Source organism: Ips typographus, linkage group LG1 (assembly GCF_016097725.1).
Source record: "Ips typographus isolate SLU linkage group LG1, UJ_Ityp_2.0, whole genome shotgun sequence".
NCBI lineage: Eukaryota > Metazoa > Arthropoda > Insecta > Coleoptera > Curculionidae > Ips > Ips typographus.
This window is the reverse complement of record NC_138422.1, coordinates 2,206,792-2,229,469: the sequence shown is the minus strand read 5'-3', so window position 1 is coordinate 2,229,469 and position 22,678 is coordinate 2,206,792. Positions and strand designations below refer to the sequence as shown.

General features: G+C 36.3%; 2 protein-coding genes across 2 annotated transcripts in view; one reads left to right on the top strand and one right to left on the bottom strand.

Annotated features, from left to right (window-relative positions):
• Window positions 1-23: 23 nt before the first annotated feature.
• Window positions 24-1,998, top strand: PGS1 (Phosphatidylglycerophosphate synthase 1). The gene is made up of 3 exons (XM_081992087.1): window positions 24-1,057; window positions 1,184-1,553; window positions 1,691-1,998. The coding sequence occupies exons 1-3, from the start codon at window positions 229-231 to the stop codon at window positions 1,932-1,934; spliced, it is 1,443 nt and encodes a 480-aa protein (XP_081848213.1). The 5' UTR covers window positions 24-228; the 3' UTR covers window positions 1,935-1,998.
• A 243-nt stretch (window positions 1,999-2,241) lies between these two features.
• Window positions 2,242-22,678, bottom strand: part of stet (rhomboid serine protease stem cell tumor) — a 108,000-nt gene continuing 87,563 nt past the window's right edge. Inside the window, exons 4-8 of the mRNA XM_081992101.1 lie at window positions 16,988-17,100; window positions 11,990-12,107; window positions 5,272-5,414; window positions 4,495-4,763; window positions 2,242-4,042 (exon numbers count right to left, since the gene is read on the bottom strand). Coding sequence (XP_081848227.1) covers window positions 3,741-4,042; window positions 4,495-4,763; window positions 5,272-5,414; window positions 11,990-12,107; window positions 16,988-17,100 — 945 coding nt within the window. The 3' untranslated portion in view covers window positions 2,242-3,740. The remainder of the gene's footprint in view (window positions 4,043-4,494; window positions 4,764-5,271; window positions 5,415-11,989; window positions 12,108-16,987; window positions 17,101-22,678) is intronic.

Here is a 22,678-nt window from a genome sequence, read left to right as displayed (position 1 = left end):
TTGTAAAAGCCAGAAAGGTCACCGATAAGAAGAAAAAATTTATTTAAATGTCAATTGAGGTTATATCTGTTTATTTTTTTTTGCAGAAAATTAAACTTATTTAAATGTTGCCAATATACTTAAAACGTTGGGAAAGTGGTATGCGTAAATAATTACTATATTTAGTCACTGGCACGATGAAGTGATTATTCTAAACATTTCAAAAATTTACACAACAACAAACTGATTATGTTCAGAAGACTATTTAATGGTGTCTTGGAAAGCGCTTTAACAAACCCAGGTGAAGTGCTCCAGTGCCCTCATCCGTTTAATACGAGCGAAACAGCCCATTTTGGTTGGCTCACCAATGTCTCACCATGTTTTCCTGTGTCATCCAGCAACATCAAAATCATTACTGAACCAAGTCAGTTTTATAGTACAATATTGCAGTATTGCCAAGAAGCTTCTTACAGAGTCACTCTAGTCAGTTTATACCTGGGAACAGGTGATTTAGAAACTAAGATAGTCAATGCTTTACTCACCAACAAACAGTTCCAGAATAGAAAGTTGCTTATAAACATTTTGTTTGACTATACTAGAGGCAGTCGAAACCAGCAAAATTCTAGAACTATACTACAACCACTACTGCAACAAAATGATGCTAACTGCACCCTATCATTGTATCATACACCTTTATTAAGGGGTTTACTAAAGCACTACATGCCAAACAGGTATAATGAGCTAATTGGGTTGCAACATATGAAATTGTATGTGTTTGATGACACTTTGATTATTAGTGGGGCTAACCTGTCCAATGATTACTTTACTAACCGACAGGATCGGTATTTTGTGATCAAGAACAAAAAACTTAGTGATTTTTATTGTGGATTAGTAGACAGAGTACAAAAGTTTAGTCTGAAAGTTAGTAAAAATGATGAGGTCAGTTTTGATAGCAGTTGGAACTGTTCACCATATGAAGGCAGTAAAGAGGAGTTTATTCAAAAAGCTGGTGATTTAGTGGAGAATTATTTAAATGAATCAGTTGCTGAACAGAACAATCATATGGTACAGGGATTTGGTGAGTTTTGTTACTTTTACTCTCTCTCACTGCAAAACTTATTGGAATACATATTTATATAATTTTTATAGATACTTGAAAGCATCCATCATATTATGTAAATTAACATTTTTATTTTTGGGGTAGATACATTCATATTTCCCACATTCCAAATGGGACAGCTGGGAATCCAGCAAGACTCCATGGTGACAGAAAAAATTTTGGCAGAATCGCCACCAAATAGCAAACTAAGAATAGCCACTGGATATTTCAATTTGACCAGCCAATACATGGATACATTGATTCATGACTGTGAGGCCAATTGTGAAATTTTAATGGCGCATCCTCAAGCTAACGGATTTTTGGGAGCTAAAGGATTAGCTGGAGGAATTCCTTTTGCTTACTCTCTGATAGCAGAAAAGTTTCGACAGCAGTGTGAAGCGCATAATCAGTTGAACAGGATAAAACTACTGGAATATTTACGGGACGGGTGGACTTATCATGGGAAAGGATTATGGTAAGAAAATAATTACTTTTAATTTGAAAGGTCTCTAGTAAAAACTAGTCAAATGTTAGTTTAATCTACAAGTTTTTTAACACTTTAGTCTGAATCTATTAAGAGTGGACATTATCAGTGTTATTTTTGTTTTACAGGTATTATCCGCCTGGTAGTGAGCTTCCTTGTATGACTATGGTTGGTTCGCCAAACTTTGGTGACCGGTCGGTGTCTAAAGATTTAGAAACGCAGCTTGTGATAGTGACCGAAAATCCGGAATTCCGCAAACAGTTGCACGAAGAGTGCCAACAGTTGTACAATTGGGGACTAGTAGCTGACACGAAAAGACAAGTACCTTTATGGGTCAGCTCCTTTGTGTGGCTTTTTAGAGCTTATTTTTAACCTTGTCTTGTTGATTTTTGAAATAATTATTAAAAAATAAGCGTTGACTATGTTTTGTTGAAAATTTCTTTAAATCTGTTCATGGGTAGTTTGAGGTTTTCCTTAAACTTTAACTTTCATTTGTGTTTTTGTACATTTTTAACTGCTACATGAAAGAAAAAGGATATGTTGTTATCATTGTTAAGAAGAAAGTGTCACAGACATCGCATTGAGTTCAATTTCACTGGTGTCACTTTTCCTCACTAGGGAGTAGATGTAACATTTTCATTCCTCAGACGAGAAAAGTTTCATTTACAGAAAAAACACATTTTATTAATCGGCATAGAAAATTATTTATTGATTTTTCGCCAAATGCGTAAACACAACTTTACATTATAAAAACTTGACAAGAAGCGAATACAAAAATCTCAAATACTCTAATTTAATGGGCAAAATTATCCTGTGGAAATTCTAAATGAAGTGTGCCTAAAAGCAGTTTCTTTATGAAATTAAAAATTCAGTTCGTTTTTCCATGTTTGTGGATTTTTGATTATCCTGTTAGAATTTCAATTTAGTACACGCTGTCATTCATTTTACTTGATAGAAAAAATCTAGATTCTTCCTATCAAATAAAATACATGAGTTCAAGGGTTCTGAATGGACAATTGCAGTTACTGACACCTTGTCAAAAGACAAATTGTCAGAAACTGCTTTGTGTTTTGCTTCAAAAGTCTAATGACACTAGGAGACTAAAGGCTAAAAAACGTTTTCCTAGAATTTCTAGACATCAAAAGTCCAGAGTGGTAAATCCACTGAAATCGAACTGAAGAATGAATTCCAAATGACGTGAATAGACAACCCAAAGACATTTTTAGGACTTCAATTGTCCACAGGTGTTGTGTACCACAGGTTACATTATAATTTACTAGAAAAATCTAACGCACGAAGCCATTTTCTTCTACCTGAGCGTAAGTAAAAAAATACATTTTCTTTGTGATATAAATATTACATTATCGCGTGAACACTGAGCCTTGTACGAGCCTGGAGGCGGCAAGACGGGCGACCGATCAGCCTCATAACGAAAATCTTATGAAAATGCCAGTTTTATAAATTTGATGAGGTTTTTGGGGTGTCCCGGTCTTGCCGCGCCGATCGGTCCCTATTGTCTACCGGTTTAAAGGCAGCATATACTTTGTATCGGTGTGTTTTTTGTTTAGTATAATAATAATAATTTAACTAGTTCAATCTTTGGTAGGCTTTACATTTACTTAAAAATCTAAAGTGGCATGACTAGTCCGTTAATATCACTCAGGACGTTCCTTCGCATATCATTCTGTTATATGTATATAAATAAAAACAGTTTTGGAAACTTAAAGGTAAGTTAACAGCAACCGCAAAGACTTCTGGAAGGTTCGACGAGTTCGAAAGGAAAATCCTCTAATAGTCCGAAAAGGACAAGATAAGCCTTAACCAGTTAAAATTAAACAACATTCTCTTTCATCAGTCTTTGGTACAATACTAAACTAGAAAATAAATTAAAAACCACATACATGATTTCTATGTACACAGAGAACGATTTACAAGCTGAGTTAACTAATGTAAACATTTGGATGTAAGAGAATTTCAACACTCAGCTTGTACACGTAGAAAATTTATACAAAACGGTGACAAAACAACTGGACACTGAGACCAGTTACTCCGAACACAAAACAACTAGTTGTGGCGACTTAAGTTTAAGTCTCGTGGAAAATCAGTACAAAAACTTATGTACAGTAAAAAAACATTGATAACCTATCAAAACGGAACAAAAAAAAAACAAGAGCGATCTCAAACTCCGAAACGACTGTAGACGTACTGGCTGTTGACGCCGTCTCCCAGGTTCTCGATCTGTTCCACGGTAGGGTTCATCACGTTGAACAAAATGGCGAAGATGGTACAAGCCGCGTATACTCCGAGCGCGATCCACCACAACAATTGCTCGTGCAGCTTTTGCTCGAAGTTTTTGAGCACCAAGAGGCCGATTGTGAGGCCGGCTAGGGCGCCAGTCAGATGGGCCACGTAGGACACTGGAGGTCCCATCGCTTCTTCAGCGTAACGGGAGTAGATTGCGTAACCTACGTCGCAAGAAGCTGAAATAAATATTTTTACATTAAGGGCTGATTATAAGTTTTGAGTGATGTGAATAAACAACTGTGTTACCATACACGTATAGTACCTAATGTTATGCTATGTTTTGAATGCTTATAATGAGCAGAGGGATGACAGTAGGTGAAATTAGAGCCCTTAGGGCTATATGTACCGTTTGTTTGATTAAGCGAGATCAGTTAAACGAGATTAGTTGGCCTGCATGTATTTGCTATGCATCGTGTGCGAGGATTAGTTGATCTTCAAGAAAGACTTGGCAAACGTTGTAAAATCTGTAAGTGTACGTCACTTTTATCAATATATGCAACTTTACAATTTGGTGAATAATTAAAAGATTATATTTTCTTCTTAATGAAGTTTTTTTCGCATATAAAGCGGTATCTAGCAAACTAAAGGCTTATTTTTGGACATAGAACATCATCAAAATGCAACTTACCGATGGCAAATATTCCAAACAGTCTCAAAATGCCGCATTGCATATTGTTGTAATTGAGCAGAACGTTGGCTAAATGCGCTGCCAATAGAGCGTAAACGCCGCCACTGGCTCCCACCAGGTAAACGTCAGTGTCAAAGACAGACGTGCCCAGCGACCCAGCTACCACCCCCGCCACATAAATGAGTGCCACCCTGCCGGAACCGTGCACCATCTCCAACGGTAGACCAACCAAAAGTTGAACCACCAGATTGAAACCCAAGTGCAACCATCTGTACAAAAAAAACAAAATTAATAATGTTTCTTCTTAGTGTGTGTGTGTCTTTTGGCTATTTTTTTTTTCAGTTAATTTTTTTCCATAAGTAACCAAACAAGACCCTGATACTAGACCTTACCGCCGAGTAAACAACGGCGTTTAGTATTATTAAAACGCTCTAAATAACTAGCCAGTTTAAACAAACAAGAGCAGAGGAAAGTTCCTATATAAGTTAGCGACCGGTTAGCTTCAAAAACCATCCCGAATTTATTATACGGTTAAAACTAGCCGACTTTACAATTTAGAACAACAATTGCTTTTTTATGGAGAGCGTGTTCTCTTGATCAATATTTAAGTTCAAAATATTTGCATTTTACGGCTGGGCAACACATAAATGTTTACATTTTTGGATAAAATCATTAAACCATTTACAACGTTCAAGACGATATGGGAGAGACAACGTTTTAACACTGTGCTTTAACTGATAATTTGTTTTTATATTATTTTTCTTTATTTAAACTTACCCTGCATGCAGCAGCATGTAAAACAGAAACCGCCATATTTCCAACCTCTTGTCGGGACGATAAATGAAGATGGATTCGGTCGGAACAGGTCCCGCAGGATTCAGCTCTCCCGTACTAACCGAGTAGTAGATAAAAAATCCTAACTGTAACAGAACAAAAAAAAATTATATTAATCACACATGGCAACTTAATTATTGTGTTTGCTTTATACAGGGTGGTCCAGTTTTAAATGTCAATAATTCACCATTCGATAGCCAATCAAAAAATAAGTTGACTTGCATTATGTCATTTTTCTGAAAAACGTTTCCTAAGGAAGATACAGTCCAAATTTCAATTTAAAAAATCGTTTTATAGTGTAATACTGAACATTCAAGACTTGTGAGAGTCCAAATTTGCACTGAATAGTCTAAAAACTTGCTATTTACTACTAGGAATAGTCTTATAATTTGTTTTCTCAGTCTGCCATCCTGGTGAGCCATCTGAGTGTCTGAAACTGGATTTCAAGAACTAAAACTGGAAAAGTCTATTTTCAGGACTTTAATTGGTGTACAATTCAATTTTCTGGACTGGAACAAGTCTAGAAGTAAATTACATTTTCGGACTATTTCATTTCTAAAAATTAGTTCTCAAGACTAATATCGTAGCATTTGGTACCAAATTTTTTTATTTTTATTACTGAAGAAACTTGACTTTTGGAAATAGTCTTAAAGTCGATTTTTCAGTCTTAAAAAGCACTAAAAACAGTCTGAATTTCTTAGAGATGCTACAATTTATTGCACCTATGAGTGTAAAAGTCAATTTACTGGTGAAGAAGCTTGAAATAACATTTTCAAGACTATGGACAATGTACAAACTGGCTTTTAGGCCTGATAAGTCAAAAACTTTGTAAAGATAGTCTTGAAACTCGATTTGAGACACTGAAAACAGCCTTAAAGCACTAAAACCAGTCTAGATTTTTAAGAAATATTCGAATTTTTAGCACTGAGGTGTCTAGAAGTCGATTTAATAGTGACAAAGTTTGAAATGCCATTTTAAGTCTATGAAGAATGTAAAAATTGTTTTTTAAGTTTGCTATTTCAATAACTTGCTGAAGATGTCTTGAAACTCCAAGCTGAAAGCAGTTTTGAAGCACTAAAAATAGTCCAGAATTCTAAGAAAATGAAAAGCAAAGTAAAAAGCACAAATAGTTAGTTTTTAAGACAATTTTCATGAATCTAATGTCAAAATATAGAAATTTGTCTTCAAATTTCAAAAACTTACTTCGAATGCAAATTTTAAGCTTATGATGTCACATTTCATTAGTTCAGAGTCACCTTTTGGTGTTCAAGTAAATTTTTAAGGTTTAAAGGTATAGATTTGTAGTAAAAAATTCTAGAAAAAGTAGTTTTTTATGTCTAAAAGTCAATTTTTTAATATTAAAGTCTCCCGATTTGCATGAAAACTGGTTACAAACGCAATTTTTAAGCTTCTAAAATCGATTTTTATCTTTTCTAAGTCAATTTTCAAAACTAAAGTCTTTCAGTTTGTCTGGAAACTATGAAAACTGGCTACAACGAAATTTTTTAAGCTTCTTAAGTCTATTTCCCATTTCCAAGACAATTTTTAAGTTGGGTTGGGTTAGTTTTGGGTCTTTGAACGTAATAATTGAATTATCTCATAAACGAAGTTTCAAATCAGAATTTTACTATAAGAGATAATTTCTTTTTCATCGTGAACAATGAAATTAAAATAAACTGTAATTTTTGAAAAATCTTCCAAAACCAGAAATTTGAAGGACTGTATTTTCCTTTTTTCAGGGACGCATTTTTCAGGAAAATGACATAATGCATGTCAACTTATTTTTTAATTGGCTATGAAATGGTGAATTATTGACATTTGAAACTGGATCACCCTGTAGAGTAAAAAACCGCAATTTCATTACTCCTTCTTATTAACCGAGCCCACTCGCGCGCTGAGAAAGTCGCCAACTAGGAATTGTGCATGCATTTCCCACAGAATTGTAATTACTTTTCTTCTGTTCGAGATAATACGAGTTGAATGAGAACGATGAAGAGAGTTCACATCATTTAAAACCAGACTGCTGCGTGCATAATAATGTGGGTGTGTCTCGTATACATATTGTCCGCATTATTTATACTCGGTAATTAATAATTATTAGTTATTATAGAATGGGTCATATTTGCTGGGTTTTTACGTTTTGATACCGTTTGAGTGTTTCAGACTTAAGCATTTATCAGTCAACAACACAATTCTTGTGTCTAACCAAAGTGGTTTAGGACATTCTGTTGTTCATTTTGATTGGTTAGACCTAAAACGAATTTCGTGCTTAAACAACAAATGACATTCCCAGATAAATAAACCATTTACAATTTCATAAAAAAGCTCATAACGTCATTTGACAGTTGGTGCTTCTTCCTGATGAAGTGATCATCATCATCAAAAACAACTTTACCCTTTCCCTGTGAATAAGTAAAGAGCAACGTTTGCTCGAAATGGGTAATCTACTAAACGTTTCCTGTTTTCCGGGAAAATGTAATTTTCGTGTCAGTGCACTGTCTGCCAACCCCCCCAGGTCGAATTTTCCTTTGTTGCCGCTACACGACAAGATCGACAAGAGGAGGGAGTCAAGGTGTAACGATACCCGTGCAAATGGCACGAAACAAATTAGACTTAATCGAGGCAGCTTCCAGAAGGCCCAAAAACAAAACGATCCCCATGACGGAGCGATATCGGGGCGAAACAAAGGCCGGACCGGCGTGCAAACAGCAGCTGGGGCCCCCTTGTGCGCCCTGTTGCCGTTTTACGCACATTCCAGAGTGGCTCTAGGAAAAATCCTCGTTACTGCTCAGGTTAATCTTTCTTATGTCTGATAAGCGGATCCGTAGAGGTCGGAACGAGAGAGAGTTTCTTGGCAAAAATTGTAGACGGCAACGCCGCCCCAAATTTGACGGTGTTATCCACGATCCTCCCCTATTTCGCCACCGAATTAGGGTCCTAACGTGTCCGAAAAGATGCACTTTCATGTATTTTGTCCGTCTGGTGTTAACGACCTTTCTCTTTATAAAGGGGCTTCCGCCAAAACGATTGATTTTACTCTGGCACCAGTCTAAAAAACATAAAATGAAAACCACCATTTTAGTTGTTTCTTGTTTAGGGGTGTTTTGGGGTCGCTTCCAATTATCGACGCTCGTTCTCCGTTGATTGCCAATTACAACGGTGATAATTGCCGTTTGCTCGAGTTATTAAACTGGGATTTTATAATATATTTTTAGAACAGCCAAGTAAGTATAGTAGTCGCCTGACGACTTAATGGGCGATTTTGTCTTGGCGGTTCTTACATATTCTTGTTAATTTGTTTACCATTTTTTCTTTCGTAATACGTCGGCCACTTTTCACCTTCAAAAACCGCATTATTAGGATACGTTTGTAGTACACCTGCTGAATGTCCAATTTCCCACGTTTAACGTCAATATGAACGACCATTTTAGAAACAATTCCGGTAAGTTCATGAGAAAATAAACTGGTTCCTCTCGCGCTTATTAAATGTGTTAATTATGTTATGTTTTGTTAGGTCAATGGGCTTGGTGCGGAAGTAACCAACTCGATGGAAATTATTGATAAGGAACTTAAAAAGATTAGAATTTAAAAATTTCAAAAATAGTACAACTCTATTTAAAGCGAGAAGTAGACAAGTCACGTGACAGTTTTTAGGTTAGGTTAGGTGACAACGTAAAGGTTTTTCCAAATTTTGACACTTAATTGGATCTTGTGCCGAAAGCTTAAAATTGATTTTCTAAGGTCACGTGACTGTTTTTTCAAATTTTAAGAAACTAAAATATTTTTTGTACGATTGTCTGAAATTACGGGTTATATTTTGACGTTTAAGCGAACCTTCTAACTGTCATAGTAACCAAGTTAGCACGTGTCAAATAAAGACACCTAGCATTTAAAAGAAACATTTGAAAGTAGTATTTTAAATTTAGACAGTGGTAAAATTGTAATAACTACGTCACGTGACTTTGATTGACAGTAAATGTCAAGTTTCATTGGTTGAATTCTCACGTGACTATGACGTTTTCTGACTTGTGGCCAATGGATGTAACTATTTCTCTGATTACTAGTTGGAGATTTTCTCTGCAAACAGGCCTATAGTATTTTAAATTTATACAGTGGTAAAATTGTAAGAACTACGTCACGTGACTTTGATAATTCAATTTTTGAGCTTGCAACACTGTAAAGACCAGTTGAAATTGTCAAAAACAGTCACGTGACCTTCAAAACGCAGTTTAAACTTTGGAAAATTGATAAATTCAATTTAGACAGTTGTAAAAACTGAAATTGCAAAATACACGTCACGTGACTTGGATAGTTCAATTTTTAAGCTCGCAACACTGTAAAGACCAGTTGAAATTGTCAAAAACAGTCACGTGACCTTCAAAACGCAGTTTAAACTTTGGAAAATTGATAAATGAAATCTAGACAGTTGTAAAAACTTAAATTGCAAAATACACGTCACGTGACTTGGATAATTCAATTTTTAAGCTTGCAACACTGTAAAGACCAGTTGACATTGTCAAAAACAGTCACGTGACATTCAAAACGCAGTATAAACTTTGGAAAATTGATAAATGAAATCTAGACAGTTGTAAAAACTTAAATTGCAAAATACACGTCACGTGACTTGGATAATTCAATTTTTAAGCTTGCAACACTGTAAAGACCAGTTGACATTGTCAAAAACAGTCACGTGACATTCAAAACGCAGTTTAAACTTTGGAAAACTGATAAATAAAATTTGGACAGTTGTAAAGACTTAAATTGCAAAGTACACATCACTTGACGTTGATAATGCAATTCTGAGCTTGCACCACCGTAAAGGCCAGTTGATATCTGTCAAAATTAATCACGTGACCGTTAAAATGTGGTTTAAATTTTAAAAACTTGATAAATTAAATTTAGACTATTTTAGACAGTTGTAAAAGCTGAAATTGTAACAGACCCATCACGTGACTTTAATTATGCAATTTTAGAGCTTGTAACACTGGTCCAGACAAAGTCCAGTTGACACCTGTCAAAAACAGTCACGTGACCTTAAAAATGTAGTTTAAATGTTGCAAAAATTGGTAAATTATTATAATAATTTGAAATATACAGTCAATGTCTCAAAATTCTATGAAATGCCTTATAAATGCCTCGTAATACCTCAAAATGCTGGTAATACTAACAAAGTGCTTTGATAGTTGCACTGCATGTGACAGCTGCCAAATAACAGCGTAAATATGTAGCAATCTCACAACTGTTATGGCGGATTGCACCGACGTAATTAAGGACACCCTAAGATTCACCTAGATTAAGTTGTCATTTGACTGTGACAGATCATGTGCAAAATCTCATAATAGTAGTCTCATAAAGTCAAATTAAAACCTAGTCCTAGGTGTAAACGGTCCTTAAACCTTCAACCATGAAACTATAAAATACAATTTTTGCGGTTGTTTTACCTAAATTGTAGTCAAACAACTAACTCAGCCATTGCAGGCAATCTTGACAGTTGCACTGCCCGTGACAGCTGTGACAGACTGACATGACACTTGAAAACAGACTTTGTACACCCCGATCAAATTGTAAATACCTATACAACATTTTGAGAATCTCAGTTTGTTTACATTTGGACCGGTTCTTCATTAGTTGTTGTAAGGACGTGCTTAACTAGTTTATTTTGCAATTAATCGCTTTATAAATGCTACTATATGTTTGGTATGCAGCATTCTTGAATGCATTGTTACTCCAGCAATTTTATATGTACAGCTGTTTGAAGACACAAGTTCTTAAAGCTTTTCTGCACATAGTAATTTTGCCCTGTTAAAATGACAATATAGAATACACGCAGAGTAACTTTTTTTTCAACAAGACCACCTAGTATACGAGTAATTACACCATTAATGTGAATGGTCGTTTTTTTTTTTCAACTGTTTATTACCGACTAGGGATTCATGGGACTTTCTTCAAATTAAATTTCACAGGTGTCGTAACCAATTTGAAGAGGCACTGAACCCAAGTTTGCTAACGCAAATTGTGGTATAATAGCGGCGATTTTTTTACTAATTAATGGAATTTTAAACCGCAGACAACTCCGAGACTATTATTAAATTGGCGTTTCCAATATAAAAGTTGAATGTTCCTTTGCATGTTTCGAACCCGGAGGGAATAATTCATGGCTCTCGAGTATCGATTTATGTTTTGGGTAGAGCCTCCGAGCATTTTTCCTTTTAGATGTTGTTTCAGTGGAAACTTTCCCCGACTTAATGCAACACCCTACACCAACTGGTTTTTGGTTAATTAAGTTTCGACCATATGCTACCAAGTCGATTAAGAGCAAAAAGAATCCAAATTTGGGGTAAATGTTTACCGACAGACGTCGTCAAGGTGGAAACATTGAGCACGTGCTCAGGTTTAAAAGAGTTTCCGCATAACTCCGAATAAGTTTCGACTATACGAACACCCAACAAACGAATGGTATTCCTAAAACTTTAAGCACAGCATCTGGATTTCCGTAAATCTAAAAATTCCAAATGCGGCACGGGAGCTACGATTGATTACTTCCTATACTTTAGTTACCTTAAGAACCCCCAACTAACACCCAGCTGTTCTCTAAATACACACATTTCAGGTTATTTTTACGTTTTTCCTGGTTGATTTCATCAACTGTTTATGCACTTACTTCGACTAGGGTGATGATGATGATAAATAACGGCGGGGGGCAGCATGTATACCGGTCTGCGTAATACTTTCTGTCTCTATCGTCCGTGAGGAACTCGTCCGCAACTATGGTGACCATCCTGAAAAAGAGAAACACTGAACGTTAAAACGGGAAAATCATCGGCCCTTGTCGCCATCAGCATTAGTGTATAAAGCGCCTCATTTAAGTTCCTGCAGCTCCTCAAAGGAAGCTACTAAATTAACCGAAACAACAACAAACAAAAAGCCATCGGACACGGTCGAATCCAAAACAACGAGCTCAACGTGCTCAGATCGTCTCATTCACACCACTTTTTTTTCGTTTCAATCCCGAAAATAAACTCGCCCGTTTTATGTAGACGATTCTGTTTAAGCTTGATTTAAGTATGTTTCTCTTTATCAAAAACTGAATATCCAGAACTAAAAAAGAATGTATCAGATACTAAAAATTTATGAATTATTTGTGATTTTCGAATTTCTTGCGTTGTTTCCAACAAATTAGTGTCTTAACTAGTTTTTCTGGTTTACTGATCTCGATTCTATCAGAAAACTATCCATTTGGTTAGTTGACAAAATTGATGTCCATCGGTTTTGTCACCCTTTTAGTATTGTCTAGCGTTAGACGGTTTTCTTACCAATTTAGTATTGATTTTATTGCTTTTTTTCCATCATTGAGCAAAGTGGTGCAATATTATTTGAACTAAAAGCCATTCACCAAGTGTCAAGAACACTTGTCCGAAAGACTGAGCACCACTGATTGATACTATAGTAGTATTAATTAATGAGGGGTAAAACACCCTGTAACTCAGTTATTTTTGGGAGTTTAGGAAAGTTGAACCACACAAATTAACCGTCTTGAGCTCCTCTTTCCAGTGGTGTAAAGTAAAAAATTCTATCTGAAAAATTGCGTACAGAGTGACCGAAAACTGTCAATCCATATAATCTTCATGCACATCCTGGATACTGGAGGCAAGATCGGTCCTGCAAACTTACGTTGCTGAGTTAAGGAGTTGATTAGGAACATTTTTGGTCCCTAGCAAATTTTTCGTATCGTTTACTGTTTTCACGTTATTTAGGAAAAACTGGTTTGGTGCAACAAATTTTCAAATCAGTTGAAATTGTGATTTTAAATTTAAACACCCTGTAACTCAGTTATTTTGGGGAGTTCACGGAGGTTGAACACCTTAAATTAACCGTCTTGAGCTCCTCGTTCCAGTGGAGTAGAGTAAAAAATTATATCTTAAAAATTGCATACAGTGTGACCGAAAACAGTCAATCCCTATAATCTTCATGCACATCCTGGATACTGGAGGCAAGATCGGTCCTGCAAACTTACGTTGCTGAGTTAAAGAGTTGATTAGGAACATTTTTGGTCTCTTGCAAATTTTTTGTAACTCGGCTATTTTTGGGAGTTTAGGGAAGTTGAACCACTCAAATTAACCGTCTTGAGATCCTCTTTCCAGTGGTGTAGAGTAAAAAATTCTATCTAAAAAATTGCGTACAGGGTGACCGATAACAGTCAATCCATATAATCTTCATGCACATCCTGGATACTGTAAGCACGATCGGTCCTGCAAACTTACGGTGCTGAGTTAAGGAGTTGAATAGGAACATTTTCGGTTTCTTGCAAATTTTTTTTAACTTTCACCGTTTTCGAGTTATTTAGGAAAAACTGGTTTGGTGCAACAAATTTTCAAATCAGTTGAAATTGTAGTTTCAAATTTAAACACCCTGTAACTCAGTTATTTTGGGGAGTTCAGGGAAGTTGAACCACTCAAATTAACCGTCTTGAGCTCCTCTTTCCAGTAAGGTAGAGTAAAAAATTCTATCTTAAAAATGTTGTACAGGGTGACAAAAATAGTGAACCACCATAATTTTCTAGCACACCCTGTATACTGGAGGCAAGATCGGTCCTGCAAACTTACGGTGCTGAGTTAAGGAGTTGATTAGAAACATTTTTGGTCTCTTGCAAATTTTTTGTAACTTTCACCGTTTTCGAGTTATTTAGGAAAAACTGGTTTGTTTCAACAAATTTTCAAATCAGTTGAAATTGTAGTTTCAAATTCGAACACCCTGTAACTCAGTTATTTTTGGGAGTTTAGGGAAGTTGAACCACTCAAATTAACCGTCTTGAGCTCCTCTTTCCAGTAAGGTAGAGTAAAAAATTCTATCTTAAAAATGTTGTACAGGGTGACAAAAATAGTGAACCACCATAATTTTCTAGCACACCCTGTATACTGGAGGCAACATCGGTCCTGCAAACTTACGGTGCTGAGTTAAGGAGTTGATTAGAAACATTTTTGGTCTCTTGCAAATTTTTTGTAACTTTCACCATTTTCGAGTTATTTAGGAAAAACTGGTTTGGTGCAACAAATTTTCAAATCAGTTGAAATTGTAGTTTCAAATTTAAACACCCTGTAACTCAGTTATTTTGGGGAGTTCAGGGAAGTTGAACCACTCAAATTAACCGTCTTGAGCTCCTCTTTCCAGTAAGGTAGAGTAAAAAATTCTATCTTAAAAATGTTGTACAGGGTGACAAAAATAGTGAACCACCATAATTTTCTAGCACACCCTGTATACTGGAGGCAAGATCGGTCCTGCAAACTTACGGTGCTGAGTTAAGGAGTTGATTAGAAACATTTTTGGTCTCTTGCAAATTTTTTGTAACTTTCACCATTTTCGAGTTATTTAGGAAAAACTGGTTTGTTTCAACAAATTTTCAAATCAGTTGAAATTGTAGTTTCAAATTTAAACACCCTGTAACTCAGTTATTTTTGGGAGTTTAGGGAAGTTGAACCACTCAAATTAACCGTCTTGAGCGCCTCTTTCCAGTAAGGTAGAGTAAAAAATTCTATCTTAAAAATGTTGTACAGGGTGACAAAAATAGTGAACCACCATAATTTTCTAGCACACCCTGTATACTGGAGGCAACATCGGTCCTGCAAACTTACGGTGTTGAGTTAAGGAGTTGATTAGGAACATTTTTTGTCTCTTGCAAATTTTTTGTAACTTTCACCGTTTTCGAGTTATTTAGGAAAAACTGGTTTGGTTCAACAAATTTTCAAATCAGTTGAAATTGTAGTTTCAAATTCGAACACCCTGTAACTCAGTTATTTTTGGGAGTTTAGGGAAGTTGAACCACTCAAATTAACCGTCTGGAGCTCCTCTTTCCAGTAAGGTAGAGTAAAAAATCTTAAAAATTTCGTACAGGGTGACAAAAATAGTGAACCACCATAATTTTCTTGCACATCCTGTATACTGGAAGCAAAAACGGTCCTGCAAACTTACGGTGCTGAGTTAAAGAGTTGATTAGAAACATTTTTGGTCTCTTGCACATTTTTTGTAACTTTTACCAGTTATTTGGGAAAAACTGGATCAACGAATATTTAAATCAGTTGAAGTTGTGGTCTGAAATTTACGGTTTAAAGGACAATCAGGGACAAAATCACTTGTAAAACCCTTTTGTAATAAGAAGTGTATTGTTTTAATCAAATTTTTTGGATCCTCGTTAAAATCTTATCCCATAACCTGGAAAAACAATACAAAATTTGATACAGTTAGAGAGAAAAAGGGTATCAAGTTTTGAACTGCCAAAAACACAGTATTTGTAATTTACCGGTCAAATTTTCCTGGTAAAGTAAAATAATTACTTTACCGGTAATTTACCCATCACTAGTATTAATATTAAGTAGAACTCACTCGATTTTTCGCTGGTTTCTGATTGGTCGATCAGTTTGTTAAGAACAGCAATAAGATAAAAATAAAATCACAAAATAAATGAACAAAAGAATTCACAAAATGTTTTAAGTGGACAAGATACATTTTCCTGCTCACTAATGATAAGTCCACCATGTTCAGCATTTGCGTAAAATGTCAACACAGTGACTTCGTGATTTACGCAAATACTGCACAGAGAGCAGATGAGTATGAATGCAGACGACCCTGCGTTCTTGGGGCAAATAGTCATAATTAAGTACTTACGTGGAAGGTTCAGAAAATTGATGATAGAAAATCCACTCGAATAACGTGTGCCTTTGTCGGCCAAAATTTTCGAATGATATAACTATCGTAACAGGGATAGAGGGTAAAATAGAGGTTGAAGGATAATAATTTGACATTGTGGACCGGTTGCTCTACCGCACTGAAAAACTTCAAGAATGACACTGAAGGACAAACATAACCCTCATCAATTGGTTATGTTACGTCTGTTCGCAGAACGACTAATAATCAGAGGAATTTGTCCAGCTATTGGCCATTAAAATGTCAATGTCACGTGAGCATTCAATCAAGAAAAACCAACAATTTCCGATTTTCAGTTGGAAACCAGTTTGAAATTGCCTGTACGAACAGACCTGTCAATAACCGTGGCCGATTTTCAAGCTAAAAATGATTTTTCTCTGGAATGGTATATTTCCACATCTGGCTCCATTCAAAAGTAGTATATTTTCTTTCACAAAAATTGGTGTAAAGGAATTTGGATCGACCTTGTGCAGCCCCCCGCACCTATTTTTAGCCAATAAATTAGGCCGTTTTTCATTAAAAACGTGTAAATTGTATACGTTGCGGTGATGTTTTTATCGACTCATTAATCACGTTTTCGCACCGTTTGTCGAAAGACACGCGTTTGGTTTTGGCGTCTCAATTCCGTGAGTTTATTGCCGGCGTATTGAACTTAGAAAAAATTTAAAAAGATTTGCAAGCGAAAAAATTTGTCGAATTCTTCAACTGTAACACACAAATTTAGAATGCATCACGAACGCGTCGTCTGCTCTATTTTCAGACCGTCGATCTTTTCCCTTGTCGCCGCGGTCGTTTTTTGATTGTTTCCGTTCGTCGAATTTCCTGTCCGATGTTGTTCTGCTTTTTTTTCCAGATATTTTTGTATAAATTTGTCGTATGTTAAGTGGTGTACCAGTGGCGCCATCGCAAACAATTTAATTTCAAAGAAGGAGTTTTAATTCTGTTCCCAGGAACAACTTACCTACGAAACAATGGAGGTTCTACCAACAACAAATGAAAGTCGTTCTCGGACGAAACCTCGCGGTCTCTGTGGTGGACGGCACATTTAAAGCTCCTCGATCGTTTTCCAGTCATCTGAAACAATGTTATGAATCGTAATATAATATAAATAATAATAAATATAATCATCTACAGGTGTGGTAAAAGATAAACCGTGTAAATGATATTGATAATTGTATGCGCGAAACAAAGACAGAAAACCTAATACTAATGTTGCCAGAAGCTTATCTGAACTCATCCATTTAGTTGAGTATCAAATGAACTTGGCAACATTATGTCATACATAAATAAATACATTATATTTTCTGTGTTAAAGGTGTTTTGTGTCTGGTTTGATATGGGGGGAGAACCTAGAAATTCATTATTAAAAAACTAAAAGAAAAATCAATCGAATTTAATACACCAGCATATGTCTGCTTCATCGATTTGACCAAGGCATTTGATAGGGTTCTCCTCTCCAACATCCTAAATATATTGATAGCGAAAGAAACGCCACACACTAGGAATACCTAGTAGTAGTAAACGCCTTACTACTAGGAATGGTCTTAGGATTCGCTTTCTCAGACTGCCATCCTGGTTGAGTGTCTGAAACTGGCATTCAAGAACTAAAAAAAGTCCGGAAATCAAGACAAAGATTGTATTGTGCATGAAACTCATTTTTTACTACTAAAAATTATCTAAAAGTTGACTTTTAATGCTAAAACTGACTTTACTAGGACTAAAGAGAGTCCAAAAGTATATTTTCAAGACTTTAATTGGTGTACAACTCAATTTTCTGCACTGGACAATAAGTCTAGAAGTAAATTAAATTTTCGGACTATTTTATTTCTAAAAATTAGTTCTCAAGACTATTATTGTAGTATTTGGTACCAAAATTTTTTACTTTTATTACTGAAGAAACTTGACTTTTGGAAATAGTCTTAAACTCGATTTTTCAGTCTTAAAAAGCAATAAAAACAGTCTGAATTTCTTAGAGATGCTACAATTTATTGCACCTATGAGTGTAGAAGTCAATTTAATAGTGAAGAAGCTTGAAATAACATTTTCAAGATTATGGTCAGTGGACAAACTGGCTTTTAGGCCTGATAAGTCAAAAACTTTGTAAAGATAGTCTTGAAACTCGATTTGAGGCACTGAAAACAGCCTAGTTTATTAAGAAATACCCGAATTTTTAGTACTGAGGTGTCTAGAAGTCGATTTAATAGTGACAAAGCTTGGAATGCTATTTTAAGTCTATGAAGAATGTAAAAATTGTTTTTTAAGTTTGCTATTTCAATAACTTGGTGAAGATAGTCTTGAAACTCGATTTTCCAAGCTGAAAGCAGTTTTGAAGCACTAAAAATAGTCCAGAATTCGAAGAAAATGAAAAGCAAAGTAAAAAGCCCGAAAAGTTCGTTTTCAAGACAATTTTCATGAATCTAATGTCAATGTCCTGCATCTAAGACTATTTTCAAGACTAAATAAAATATTGAAATTTGTCTTCAAATTATGAAAACTTACTTCAAATGCAAATTTTAAGCTTCTGATGTCACTTTTCATTTTCATTTCAGTTACATTTTGGGGTTCAAGTCAATTTTTAAGGTTTAAATGTATGAATTTGTAGTAACAAATTCTTGAAAAAGTAGTTTTTATGTCTACAAGTCAATTTTTAGTATTAAAGTCTCTCGATTTGCATGAAAACTGGTTACAAACACAACTTTTAAGCTTCTGAAATTTTTATCTTTTCTAAGTCAATTTTCAAAACTAAAGTCTTTCAGTTTGTCTGGAAACTATGAAAATTGGCTACAATAATATTTTTTAAACTTCTTAAGTGAATTTTCCGTTTCCAAGACGATTTTTAAGTTGGGTTGGGTTAGTTTTGGGTCTTTGACTGTAATAACGTGTAATAAAGTGCTTGTTCCAAATTTGATCAATATTGCTCCAACGGTCTGACAGTTATGACAAAAAAAACGATTTTTTTTAAACAGAAATTTGAAGGACTGTATTTTCTTTAGGAAGCACTTTTCAGGAAAATGACATAATGAATGTCAACTTATTTCTTAATTGGCTATGGATTGGTGAATTATTGACATTTAAAACTGGAAGCAACGAAAAGCATAACCTTCGCTAAAGATCCCGTAAGATGTAAGCTGGTAGTTCAGGACAAAATCATCGAGCAAGTCTCACAATTAAAAAATCTGGGTATGGATCTGTCGAGTTATCACGACCCAGTGAAGGACCTAAGAAGCCAGATCAACAAAGCGACTGCCATGTTAGGCTGCTTAAGGCAGATAATATTGTCAAACGAATACATGCGAAAGGATAGCAAGATCAGGATCTATAAGACTTGTATCAGGCCAATCATGACATACGGAATAGAAAATAGAGAAGAAACCAACAAAACGAAAAGAATGCTTCGAGTGGCCGAAATGATAACGCTCAGTACTATAATGGGAAAAACAAGAATAGACCGAATTAGGAACACTGACATTAGGGAACAATGTGGGGTGCAGGACATCCTAAGATGAGGGAAAAAAGACAAGTGAGAAGAATGAAAGAGGGAAGACTAAGAGATGGCAGCTGGCAGTCCACCTCCCAAGAATTGATCCAGAGGAACCTGCAAAACTCAACAGATCGTGAGATCTTAAATATGAATAAGAAGAAGAAGAAGTTCAGGAAGCGCTAAGTGACGGTTACTGTGCGGTGGAACCAAAATTAGCTTGTTAAGGGATACTTAAGCCAAAACCTTACTTAAACCCAACTCAGCGTAGGGGAAACGGGCATTAATGAGTTACATAATTTTGCAAGCAATCTAGTCGACGAAATCAGAGAGAGACGTTTGCAAAATTTTCAGACTATTTTTAGGTTAGGTTAGTCTACCAGTCACGTGGTTTCCCTATTTACCACACTTAAATAAAAAAATAATATTTGCATTGCTTTTCTCCTATTTTGAAGAATTACTGAATAAGTTGAATATCTCAAAAACGAGACGAGGTCTTCGCCGAGCAAAAATTGGAGAAACTGACGCAGCTCGCGGATTGTCGGACCAGTTAATTAATTTGGAGCGTTCATTTACATGGTTTAATTTAGTTAAGCGGTAGGGCGTGTATGTGGTACGATCTGTTTCGCATTCCGATCTAATCGAGATGAGTTATACGTAGACCGGCCCTTAAATGAATTGCCCGGCCGGCGAGAGTCTATACCGGGCGCAATTAAAAAGTCTCTCATCTTTTAAATAAATCGAGTGAGAACCGGGATATCGATGGCGAAGATAAGCGCGCGGATCGTAATTGTTAATTAACCAGGAGGGCAAATTTAAAGTGAGCATTTTTGTGCCTTCTGCTAATTGTCCGCGGTGCTTCGTCGAAGCCAGATAAGACCGGCGATCGAGGGGCGCGTCCCAATTTTCCCTCCACAATCACCTCCAAGAACCTCGTTTCACTCTTTCTCTTGCGGGCAATTTAACCCGGTAAGTAATGACACGGAGGCAACTCGGCGGTCCGCATGCTCACCATTATTATTCATGGTTTTTAGTGATAGACCGCCTCGGAACCGCCGCCAAGGTGATTTATTTTCATAAATCGGGCCCCGTTCATTTTTCCTTTTTCGAAACGCAAATAACCTACCGGACCCCCGACAAAACCATTAACAAATGCGCGCATTCTTTTGCCACCCCCTGTTGCCAAATTACTCACTTTTTCCGCAACCTCCAATATACTTTGACGAGAAAATGTTCCTAAAATTGTCTACTGAACTCGTATAGTCTACAGAACAACTCAAGTGAGTAGTGAAAGTGAACCTAAAAGGAACATAAAAATGCTTAAAAATAACACAAAAACTTAAATTTTTTTGTTAGATCCGGCAACAAGGCCGCATAATCTTCGCCGGAGTTCTGAGCCGAGCGGGAGTTAAAAAATGAAGATGGTCGATTAATAACGAAGTAACAAATGAATGTTTAAACGAAGGTTGATTGAGATGCCTCACGGGACGATCCGGCGAGATAAAGAGCTCACGGACAAATTGATTTTGACTACGATTCATTGTCGCGTTAAACGGCTTAATTAGAGGTTAGGCCCTTTCGGTTATTTGTCTTTCTCGTTTCGTCCTACCACGGACAGCGTGCAATCCAGCAAAACTTAGCTATTAACAGGAAACAACAGAAAAATGGAACAAACCTGTTAAATTCCAATAGTTTCAATGGAAGAGTCAGTAGGGTTTTATTACTATTGATTGACCTGGAACTTCCTTATTGTTAACGAAAGAGATCTTTTATAATCAAGAGTGGTTATTAGGACACTTTGCTCTATTAGAGGTTAAAATAAGCTCTATGAGCTCTGCTGAGCAGTATTCAATCAGAGAAAGCGGAAAACCACAATTTCAGAAACATTCAATCAAAATTTAAGATATTTTTGTTAAGGATGTGATCCACCTAAATTTAAAAAGAAGAAGAGGTCAGAAGAATATGATCACCCTAAGTTTGTGCAGTTGAGGAAAGTTACCGAGAATCTAAACAAAAGTGGGTCTAAACTCAAAAGATGTATTTTGTCTTCAGTGAATTTTGGCCTTATTTTGTTTAGTAGAACCTAGCAGGTTCCAACTTGCTGGAGGAGGTACTTGTAGCGCAGGACGAAACGCCGGTGTTGCCTGGATCACCAGGTGCCGGCCACGACTTGGTGGAGACGTGGTAGAACGTAGTGATTTGAATATTGTCGCAGGCCGGCAGCAAAACCTCGGATAATTTGAAGAAACAGACCTCGCAGGCGGAAGAAATTTAAGAGTTCCCCAGCGAATTTGAGTGCAGTTTTTATAACACAGAGATCTTCAATATTGTCCGAAAATTGCTGTGAATGGTCTGATTATTAAAATTTCAGGACTATAAAGAATTTGTGGATGCTGAAAACCTAATGTCACTCGCTACGAGTGACTTTAGGCAATCAGTATGTATGGAAATGAGAGGAAATTGAGGCGATGAAGGAAAAGGCAGCCAATTTGTTCTTCGAGTCCTACGTGGAGAAAAAAGCCGTGGTTCCAGCCAGAAAGGAGGTGATCTGGACAGCTCGGACACTTTTGCCACTTGTACCACATTTCCGTCAAACTCCTAGGTTCCCAGCCCGATCCATCTAACAGTCCCAATTATAAAACTCCTTGTACAGGCTGACCTAACCGCCGAAATCCTGGACCTCGGGACGGCCACCCCACAGCTAATCAGTTCTCAATCTTGAACGAATTCTCAAGTTGAAAAGGGGCCAAAGCAAATCTTGCTTTGAAAACTGAACCGACCTTTATTCAACTTTAGTAACGCTGGGTGGTGTCAAACATTCCAGATTTGGTGGGTTCTCAGCTAGAACAGCTCTCTTCTGAGCATTTGAGTTCGTATAGAGCAAAGTGTGAATTCTGTGTGATGTTAGGATGTAAGTGAACTAGTGGAACTCGGATTAGCGATTAACTTAAAGAAACGCGAAATCAAACTTGCTCTTTTCCAGAAGAAAAGTTAATAGAGCTTGAATTGGACAATGACCATAAAACTAAAAATTTTTATCGTTATAACTTTCAACAAATTGACAGAGTTTCTTCCCTCTAGTCGTCATCATCCTGTATTTTCAATTTTACAAAGCTTTAACGAGCTCGAAGTGTGTGCGACGTCATGCTGTTTCTTTCACTCTAAAACTAGATG